The 10,908-nt window shown below is 52.0% G+C and overlaps 1 protein-coding gene across 1 annotated transcript; it reads left to right on the forward strand.

The window, feature by feature from the left end:
* Positions 1-408: 408 nt before the first annotated feature.
* Positions 409-1,350, forward strand: LOC135441756 (olfactory receptor 14J1-like). Its single transcript, XM_064701300.1, has one exon. The coding sequence runs from the start codon at positions 418-420 to the stop codon at positions 1,348-1,350; it is 933 nt and encodes a 310-aa protein (XP_064557370.1). The 5' UTR covers positions 409-417.
* Positions 1,351-10,908: the final 9,558 nt, after the last annotated feature.

Genomic DNA, 10,908 nt, shown 5'->3' on the forward strand with positions numbered 1-10,908 from the left:
TGCATAGGGAAAGAGAGAAGGGTTTGGATAAAATTATTTTTAAACTGGAGAATTCCAAAAGTCCACTGTATTTTTCAAGAAAGATTTAAGTGTGATCATGCTGAAATAGAGAGAAAGTAAATGAACAAAGGGCACCTGTGTGGGACCAGCAGGTCTGACTTCACTGGGGCACAGGGAGCCTGTTTTCCCTCTGAGCTCCCCAGTGTTCAGCCTAAGAGCAATGCTGAAGATAAAGCAGTAACTCAGAAGGAGCAGAAATCCAAAATCAAAAGTAAAGAAATTAAGCAAATTTCCTTCAAAACAAGATAAATATTTTGAGGAGATTTCCTAATAAAAGAGCATAGGATGGACTCAAGGAAACCTATCCAAGCTTGTCAATGTCTTCTTTCAACAGTTCACTATGCCCAGAGGGAAGGAATGTCCAACAGCAGCTCCATCAGCCACTTCCTCCTGCTGGCATTGGCAGACACGCGGCAGCTGCAGCTCCTGCACTTCTGCCTCTTGCTGGGCATCTCCCTGCCTGCCCTCCTGGGCAACGGCCTCATCATCAGCGCCGTAGCCTGCGGCCACCACCTGCACACGCCCATGTTCTTCTTCCTGCTCAACCTGGCCCTCACTGACCTGGGCTGCATCTGCACCACTGTCCCCAAAGCCATGCACAATTCCCTCTGGGACACCAGGAACATCTCCTACACTGGATGTGCTGCACAGCTCTTTTTCTTTGTGATCTTCATCTCAGCAGAGCTTTCTCTCCTGACCATCATGTGCTACGACCGCTACGTGTCCATCTGCAAACCCCTGCACTACGGGACCCTCCTGGGCAGCAGAGCTTGTGCCCACATGGCAGCAGCTGCCTGGGCCACTGGCTTTGTCTATTCTCTGCTGCACACAGCCAATACATTTTCCCTGCCCCTGTGCCATGGCAATGCCCTTGGCCAGTTCTTCTGTGAAATCCCACAGATCCTCAAGCTCTCCTGCTCCAAATCACACCTCAGGGAACTTGGACTTCTTGCTGTTAGTGTTTGTTTAGCATTTGGTTGCTTTGTATTCATTGTTTTCTCCTATGTGCAGATCTTCAGGGCTGTGCTGAGGATCCCCTCTGAGCAGGGACGGCACAAAGCCTTTTCCACCTGCCTCCCTCACCTGGCCGTGGTGTCATTGTTCCTCAGCACTGGATCATTTGCTAACCTGAGACCTCCCTCCATGTCCTCCCCATCCCTGGATCTGACCCTGTCAGTTCTGTACTCAGTGGTGCCTCCAGCCCTGAACCCCCTAATCTACAGCCTGAGGAACCAGGAGCTCAAGGCTGCAGTGTGGACACTGATGACTGGATGCTTTCAGGAACATTAAACTGCTGATTAATTTCTGCAAAAAACTTTTAATAAAAGTCATCTTTAAAAGTTCTTTTGGGTTTGTTTACATTTGGTTTTTTAAATTTTTTTATACTGACCACAAAAAATTTCATTTCTTCTGACATTTCTCATTTTGTTTCTCTCCACCTTCCCTGTGCCCACACACTGTGTCAATGAGGGGCTGTACTCTCAGTGGCTTTAAATGAACTAAAGGATGTCCCAGCAGAGTTTTCTGCAGAGATGCACTTTTGTTGCCTTCTCTGGAACTGCAGCAGCAATGTCTGTGTGCAGAGCTAGGGGCAGATCAGGGCTGGCACAGCAGCTGTGCCCAGCAGCAGCAGCAGCACTTGGTGTTGCCAGTGCTGCTGCCATGGCCCTGCCTTGCTGCCTTGGCGCCCCTGGTGTTGCTGTAGGGCCTGAGTGCTCTTGGGGCCGGGCACAGCTGCAGCAGGGACAGGCCATGGGCACTGCTGGGGCAGCGCTGACGCCTCAGGCCAGGGCCTGGGGGCTCCAGGCTCCTTGCCCAGGCTCTCTCAAGAACTCGCCCACGCCAATGCTCAGCACAGAAAAGCCCCGTGAGCAGCCTCAGGCTGGTCGTGGGCAGGCTGGAGGCAAACAGCATGGCTGAGGCTCTGCATGGGCCCTGGGGCAGACGGGAAGGAGCAGCAGAGCAGGGGCTGATCCATCCCCAGTGCACTGCACAGCCCAGGGCAGCGTCCCAGAGCGTCCTCATGGAGCTGCCAACAACATCCCCCCTCTGCAGCCCCGGCCTCTCCCCCAGCTCACACAGGGGCCCCATCCTTGCAGGCACAGACACGGCAGCACTGGCTCAGCAGCCCCTGTTTGCACTGCACAGAGCAGGCGGGAGCACTCCCATGCTGTTACTGTGGGGACATGAAGCTGAGGCAGCACAAATGCCATCAGCCCCTGGGACCAGCAAGGGCTGGGAGACACCAGGGAAACCACTCAGCTTTGTCCTGACCTCTGCAGTCAGCCAGAAATTTTGTTCCCATCAGCTGGGAGTTTCCTGTGCCACTGCAGACGCTGTTGCTCAGAGCCAGGGCTGCCTGGCAGCCACCCCCAATATGCCCTGAGCATTTCCTTTGTGCCACCTTTGCTTTCTTTACTTCTCCTGATATAAATTTCATCCTATTGCCCAGCCCTGTTCCCTGCCCTGCCAACAGCCCATCCCTGTCTGCCCTTTCCTCTCTGGCCCCACTCCCCACTGCAGTTCCTGACTTGGCCCAATGGGAACGTCCCTTGGGCAGTAGGATCATCCTACAAGTGCTGCAGGAATTGTCTGCAGGCTCCTGCAGTGGCTCCTGCTGCTCCCTTGCCAGAGGCACCCCAGGCCAGGGGGGCACATCTGGGCTGCTGTGTCTGGCTCTGGGGATCCCTGTTCTGGGCAGTGGGGAGGAGCTGCAGAGGCTCTGCAGGACTGACAGGATGGACTTTGGGGCTGGCAGGAGAAGCTGAGGGACCTGGGCTGCTGCAGCTTCTGAAGAGGAGGCCCAGGGCTCATCCTGCAACTTCTCAAAGGGTGGTTTCAGAGAATCCCAGAATCAGCACGGTTGGAAAAGATCTTGGAGATCATCAAGTCCAACCTGTGGCCTGACACTGCCTTGTCTCCCCTGAGCCTCCTCTTCTCCAGGATAAACAACCCCAGCTCTCTCAACCACTCCTAATAGGACTTGTGCTCCAGACCCCTCCCCAGCCTTGTTGCCCTTCTCTGGACACACTCCAGCCCCTCCATGTCCTTCCTAAATAGGAGGGCCCAGAACTGGGTACATCACTCGAGGTGCTGCCCAAGCAGTGCTGAGCATGTGGGAAGAATCCCTGCCCTGCTCCTGCTGGCCTCACCATTCCTGATCCAGGCCAGGAGCCATTGGCCTTCTTGCCCACCTGGGCACACTGCTGGCTCATGTCCAGCCTGATGTCCATCAGTCCCTGCAGGTCCCTTTCTGCCTGGCTGCTGTCCAGCCACTCTGTCCCCAGCCTGTAGAGCTGCAGGGGTTGTTGTGGCCAAAGTGCAGGACCCGGCACTTGGACTTGTTAAACCTCACCTTGTTGGATTTGGACCCTGGATCCAGCCTGCCCAGGTCCCTCTGCTGAGCCCTCCTACCTCCAGCAGATCCACACTCACACCCAGCTTGGTGTTATCTGCAAATATGTTGATTTTGTATTCTTTTTCACACATGTGATAATCATTTCCCCAAAATCATTAACATATTTCCCCTCCCCTTAACCCATATGTTCTTCCATCCTGGGGGTCTCTGCCGGTCCCTGGTATTCGTGGACCCCAATTTTCCCGTGTGCCTTGCTGAGCTGGCAGGGCACTGAGGCTGCTGAACTTCCAGTTCCCCTTCTCACACAATGGGCACTGTGTGGTTTCCATAGACCTGAGGTTGTGGAGTACAAGCTCCAGTTGGCAGCTCAGTTGATGGAGACAATTTATCATCTGCTAACATGAGGTCACAGAGTGAGCTATGACATCACAGAGTGGATTATGTGAGGTCATTGAGGAGTTATGGCATTATAGACAGCCTCTGTGATATCACAGATCTAGCTGTGACATCACAGAGCAGTGGTCTGTGACATCCCAGCAGGGCTGTGTCAGGTCACTGGCTTGGTCACTCTGCCCCAGCTCCCCCTCACAGTTTCTCCCAGCAAGTCCAATGCCGTTCATGCCCAGCAGGGTCCCTGTCCCCCGGGACCCCCCCGGCACACCTGGAGCCACAGCCTCCACCAAAGGATGTTCCGCAGGATCCACCCCAGAGCCTGACATGGGGACAAGGGGCCAGGGCTGTGTCACCAGGACATTAAGGACGGGGATTATCCAGGTCACTGGGGCCTGGGTTGGGTTCCCCAGGCAGGAAAGATGTCTGGCAGCTGGAACAGGGTCTGGGAAGGGCCTCCAAGGTGGGGCTGGAGCCTTTGGGCTGTGAGCAGAGCCTGAGGGAGCTGGGCTGGTCCAGCCTGGAGCAGAGAAGGCTGAGGGGCTCCTCATCCCAGCCTGGCAGTGCCAGCCAGGAGGGGATGGACAACACAGAGCCAGGCTCTTCACAGGGGGCTGGGGGGAGACAAAAGCTGATGGGTGGAAGGGGAAAGAGGGGAGATCCGCCAGGACAGGAGGAGATGAAATGAGTCAGGCTGGTTTCAGCAATTCCTCAAGACCAAAAGGACCTGACCTCCCTTCTCCATCCACCACTGAAAGCTTTGCAAATCAGGAACCGTTGGAGCTGTTTTGCCCCCACTCCAGGGTGAGCATCCTGGTACAAGAACTTAATTGTGTTTATATCTATCACAGAACCACGTTTTTCTGAAATTCAATTTAGTACGGAAATCACTTGTGGATGGCCGACTCACCAGATACTTCTGGGATGTTGCACATAGTTCAGGCAAGAGCATGATTGTTATTAAATTGTGTCCTTTTCAGCCATGGTCTGTTAGCCATGAAGAGAAACTTTCTGTGTCTCTGAGTCTCATCTCACCAGTTCCTGACCCCCAAAGGACACAAACCTGATGAGTTGTGGTTCCCACTCCAGTGGTGGCACTTGGACCTCCCTCTATAAGCAGAGCTCCCTTGTCCCAGAAAGTCCCTGACAATGCAGGGATGAAGGAAAAAGGACAGGTTGTGGGGATCGGGGGGGGGCAGGGCACAGCCAGGGATTTGGGGTGGTTGTGAGTCCAGGGCAGGACCCGGCCCTTGGCCTTGGTGAACCTCATTCAGCTGTCCTGGGCCCATGGATGGTTCCAGCCTATCCAGATCCCTCTGCAGAGCTTCCTGCCATCCAGCACAGCCACACTCCCACACAGCTTGGGCTCACCTGGGAACTGACTGAGGGTGCCCTCGAGGGCCTCATCCAGATAAGCAATAAAGAGATTTCACTGACTGGGCCCCAATCCTGAGCCCTGGGGACATTCCTGGATGTGACTCCATTCCTCAGCTACTCTGAGTGCCAGGGTTGGATGAAGGAAATGGTGGTGTGATAAATGAATATGATTCATGCCAACAATAGTAACTATATTGATATTTTAGAAAAAGTAATGTAGGAAAATGATATGTAATTAATGTCACAAAACAAATGTTCATGAAAAAATAGGATATAGGATGTAGTTTGAGATAAGTAAAGTCCCAAAACAGAATAGGCCCTGGAATTATTAGAGAATCGGCTTGAAATGGATAAAATTGGGATGATTCCAGGTATCTATGAAATAATAAGGCTTTTTTTTTTTTAACATAATGCTGGCTTCTATAACACAAGACTTGAGGCACATGTGCAACCTGTGGGCATGTTCAAAGAACAGTGACAATGAGGAGAACCCTTCATCAGGTGCAACCGCCATAGGGCCAAAAGAGCCCTTAGGAACAGTGTGAGCATGTGCTGTGCAGTGTGGTGATATAGATTTCAAGAATCGAAAACAGGAGGAAATTTACAGGAAAATATTTATGAATATGTATTAGCACACAGTATATAAGCTGTCTTTGGATTCCTTTGTTTCTTGTACATGAGGCAGGGTGAAAAGCCCTCCCTCTATCCTGATCAATTGGTTTTTCTTATGCTTTATCAGAACCACAGCCAAACTTTTTTGTATCTGCTTGCTTATATTTAATAGTATTATTTTATATAAAATTACTGCTCAATTAAAATAGCTACTAAATTCAACTTTGTTGTTTATTGAATTATATAGAACTTCATTCATAAAGACGGGAAGGGGTAGAGACAAAGTGTCATTGATTGTCAACCATAAAAGTCTTGATTTTCATATCTATTCAGACTACATGAGGAGGTGCTGGGGGTAAATATCAATTGGACATTGCTGATATCAATCTATAAACAGGAAAAGAAAACAGGACAAAACATTTCTCTCTGCATTGTTTTCAATACAATATATTCACTTTGAATACATTTCTGAAATGTGTCTAACTAACCACAGAAGGTTGAAAACTTAGATTATTCCCATGGGCTTTTCTTGTTTGGGTGTTTTGAACAAAATTTTATGAGCCTTTGTCACTGAATTCCTGAGCTGAAGAGCTCAAGAAAGGAAAGGCCTCTGGAGTAATAAAATTCATCAGCAATGTCCAAGTAGCTGAGGATCCATCCCCATCAGAGCAGCAATGAACAGAAATGGGCACAGCTTTGTGGCTGCCCCAGCTTTGGCATGGACCCTGGGCCTGGAGCAGGAGCAGGTCTTGAGTGCCCCAGGGCCGGGGCTCTTGTGCTGCCCTGGGCAGATGGGATGGCAGCAGGGGCTGCAGAGCTCTCAGCACCTCAGCCCAAGGGGAGCAGGGCAGCCAGGGAGCCTCCTTTGGCCTTGGCCAAGCACCTTCCCCCATGGCTGGGGCTGAGTCCTGTGGCAGCTGCAGCTGCTGCTGTGCCCTTGCCAGGGGCTGAGGCCGTGGGGCAGTGCCCAGAGCAGCCTGGCCTGGGCAGAGCTGTGGGGCCAGAGCCGGCTGGGCTGGGCTGGGGAGAGGCCCTTGGTGCTGCCCAGAGCTCAGGGCAGCTGGCAGAGCTTGCAGGGAGCTGGGCTGAGCTCAGAGAGCCTGGCCCAGAAACCATCAGTATCCATCTCAGCCTGGCTGAGCATGCAGAGACCAAAAAGAGCAGCCCAGAGTCCACAAGTTCTCTGGGTGGTAGCTGAGCTTGTGAGCCCTTGAGCCCTGCCAAGTGCTGGGGCTGCACCTCCAGCTCCAGAGATGTGATAGATGGGAGCAGGGACAAATAATTCCTGCTGGATTGTTTCTTGTGTTTGCTTATACAGGTGACCTGGAGTCATATGTAGATGAGCTGTTTTGTTTCAGATAACTCGGGTAAAGTGATAAGAATAATATTTTTAGCTGAAAATAATACTTCACACATAATACACAATAAGAAAGAAAAGACACATAATCAGAAGAGGCATCTAAGTTTTAAAGAGCATGAGACTCATTGATGTCCCAGCAGTCGAACCTGTTCAAATACTTTCCTCAGGGCTTCCTTGAGATCAGAGGTTACCACCAGAGGCCAAGGCCAGTCAGAGCTCTCTGTCCTGGCAGCTTTTGTCTGGGAGTACCCTTGCACACAGGGAATTTTCGAGAGGAGTTGTAGCAGGTAGGGCTTGGCGTTCGGAAGATCTCGTGATGTTACGGGAAGACAGGGCCCCTGCCCCCTTAGATAAGAAAATTTTCATAGGAATGTAGCCCCCTGAACCAGATGCCAGTAACTTTCCACTTACCCAGTAACTTTCCATTCCCTACTAACCATAGATGGTAAGGACAGACCCTCACCTGACGTAGAAGCCCCCTAGACTATAAAACCCCACGAGAAAGGAGAATAAAGGCCTTTGATCCTCCACCATATTAGTGTCCGTGTGTTTCTTAAGCCCGAGCGACCCTGGGGAAGGGGGTCGCCGTGCTGTCTCCTGAAACCAAGCCGCCTGCCTTGTATCAGAAGGCAACATCTGGTGCCGACACCTGGGAAGCCGATCAGCACCTGGGGGAACGGGAATTCGCCTGGACGGGAAGCAGCGGCTGTGGCGGCGGGCCCGACTGCAGCGAGGGGGACGCCCCTGGACCAGCAAGAACATAGAATCCATTGCAAAAGTTGTATCAGATATGCATGCACATTTTGAGATAGAATGTAAAATTAAGGATTTATCTCTCGCATTGCCGAGACTCATTAAGCTTGAGGCTATAGAAAGCCCCACAGATATCCTCCATCCGGGGGTGTGGGACGATTGTACCAAGGTCCTGGCCGAAGACACTATGTGTTCTGGTTCAGGGAAAGCCCTAAAATCCTGGGGCAAAGTTCTCCAAGCTTTACAGAAAGCTCGACAAGAGCAGGAAGCCTAGAAAGCCGCACAAACCTGCTTGCTAGCCCCCCCGCAGCCCGAAGTAGGTGCGGCGACACAGACTGTTGAGATTCTTGACCCGGGCGGTCTCGCGGGGGAGGCGTGGCCGGCGGAAACCCCCCAGGGAGTGGACTCGCCATCGGGGGGGGAGGACACACAGGGGCGTTCTGGCGGGGGTTGACGGAGGAGGCGCGGAACGTGGCCGACCCCGCTGGGAGTGGCAGAGACTCCCCGCCACCGTATGGGTTTGAAAATGGCGTCGAAGCACATGGTGAGGGCGGAAGTAAGGAGGCGGGGGGCGGAAATGCAGTCAGCGTGCTCCAGAACGCACGCGCGGGAGAGCGGGGAGAAGGGGCGGCCCCCGCGGTACGGCGTAAGACCAATCAGAGCGCTCTATTTAAATTAGGTCCTTATAGAGCAAGAACCTCCCCCAGCAGGAGGCGGGGGGACCCCAGGAGAAGAGAACGGCCTGACCCCCGCAAGAGGGGGCGAGGTCAGAGCCCGAGAAAAAGACAGAGCAGCCCAGAAGTGCTGACTCACTCTGCTTCCACCTCTGACTCTGACTCAGTCTAAGACGAAAGAGAGTCCGAGAGTTCAGATTCAGAGAGTTCAAATTCAGATTCTAGCTTTAACAGAGAGAAATCAGCGGCATACAAAGTTTCTAGTCGCAAGGCTCCTGCGTAAGTAAAAGAGTCATTAGAGAAAGACCGGACTCCGCTTACAGATTGGCAGAAAATAAAGATGTTTTGTGCAGAGTAGAGCCCGTCTGCTAACCTAGTGCTCCCAGTCCGCGTGAGAAGAACAGGCGATAACCAACAGAAGACTTACTCCCCTGTAAACCCAAAAGAAATCCAGGCAATAATCAAAGTGATTGCAAACAAAAGAATTAATTCTGCCATAGCTACCACACTCATTGATAGCGTTTTCAGGAGAGATGATATGTTGCCTTTTGATATTAAACAGACGTGTAGAATGATTTTTGATGGCACAGAGATAATAGTTTTTAAACAAGAGTGAGAAGATCAATGCACAAAAGAGCTGGCCCAAGTGACAAGACCTAACCATCCACTGCATAGCTCCAGCATACAGAGGCTAATAGACAGAGACCCCACTATGATCACCTCCCAGGCGCAAGCTGAAAGCTTGCGGGCTCATGAAGTTATGACAACCACTCGTGCTGCCCGAGAAGCTATCCGTGCAGCAGCTAAAGTAGTAGCCAATCTGTCCCCATAGTCAACCATCAAACAGAGTAAGAGCGAGAGCTTCACTCAGTTTGTAGACAGACTTCAAGCAGCGTTAGACTCCTCCTCGTTGCCGTCAGAGGCTAAAAGTCCTGTACTGGCAGACTGCCTGCGCCAGCAGTGTAACTCAGCCACCAAGAACATCTTAAAGTCAGTGCCACCTGAGTCTAATACAGCAACCATGATTAAGCACATTGCAAAAAAAGAGCATCTAGCTCCCATCCAAGCAGCAGTTCACACTGCAATAACCAGTGTGATGGCATGCCTTAAGTGTGGCCAAGCAAGCCACCTGGCAGTAAACTGCCCCCAACCAAAGCGCCTATCAGCAACTGCTCCACCACGCCAAGAGAGACTTAAAAGACCGTGCTGAGCATGCAGAAAAAAGAAGCACTTAGTTAAAAAATACAGATCCAAGCTTCAAAGAAACTAGAGGGCAGCCAGGCCGTGTCCAGCCCCCTCCCACCTGGAATATGCAGCGACCCAGCTACAGCAACCCCCAGTGGGGCAGAAGACCTTCATATCCTATCCACCCACAGGGAGTAGCCAATTTTGCATCCCTGCCTACAGTGCAATAGCAAAGCTATGCAACACCCTCAGCACCCTCGCACCCCCCACTGCCACAACCTGCGCCGGTAGTACAGGGCCAGCAGGAGACGCCCCAGAGCGAGATCCCTGGGTGGCCCTAGCTATGAAAATAGAGAGAGAACCCTTGATGGTGTGGGGGACATGCCGGCTTTATGGCAGTCAAGATTCCCATGTCATAGGGTTACAGTTCTGGGCAGACACAGGTTCAGACTGCACGATTATTCCCCAAGCACATTAGCCTGGACATTGGCAATTCAAAGAAGTCCCTCCAGTAAATGGAGTGGGAGGGCAGTCTCGGGCATGGAAAAGCACCCAGCTGGTGGCTATAACACTCCACACGAAAAAGGGACCAGAACAAACAGTCGCGATCCACCCATACATACTGCAAAATTCTCCACCCCTGTTAGGAAGGGACGTTCTTTCCATGCTAGGATTCCAGATTACAAATTTATCCTAAGGGCCACTGCTGTACACCCTCCGCTGCCGATCAAATTGACCTGGAAATCATCAGACCCCATATGGGTCAAGCAGTGGCCCCTGACAGAGCCTCGAGCGGCAGCCTTACTAGAACTAGTGGACCGCGAGCTGCAAAAGAGTCACATAGAACCCTCCATCAGCCTATGGAACACCCCTGTATTCGTGATCCCCAAAAAGTCCGGAGAAAGCTATTGTCTCATCCATGACCTGAGAGAAGTAAACAAGGTGATCCAACCCATGAGTCCGGTCCAGACACTGCTACCCACGAACTCAGCCATCCCTGCAGGGCGGCCGTGCGCAGTACTGAACATCAAGGACTGTTTCTTCTCAATACCCCTGCACCCTGAGGACAGAGAACGATTTGCCTTTTCCGTGGCATTCTGAAATAGCGAACGGCCTAACCTCCGCTTCCAATGGCGAGT

This window comes from Zonotrichia leucophrys, unplaced genomic scaffold, assembly GCF_028769735.1.
Source record: "Zonotrichia leucophrys gambelii isolate GWCS_2022_RI unplaced genomic scaffold, RI_Zleu_2.0 Scaffold_479_38878, whole genome shotgun sequence".
In the NCBI taxonomy this organism is placed as follows: domain Eukaryota; kingdom Metazoa; phylum Chordata; class Aves; order Passeriformes; family Passerellidae; genus Zonotrichia; species Zonotrichia leucophrys.

Bases quoted from the DNA above. Each gene is read 5' to 3' on its own strand.
- LOC135441756 (XM_064701300.1), top strand. From the start codon at position 418: ATGTCCAACAGCAGCTCCATCAGCCACTTCCTCCTGCTGGCATTGGCA.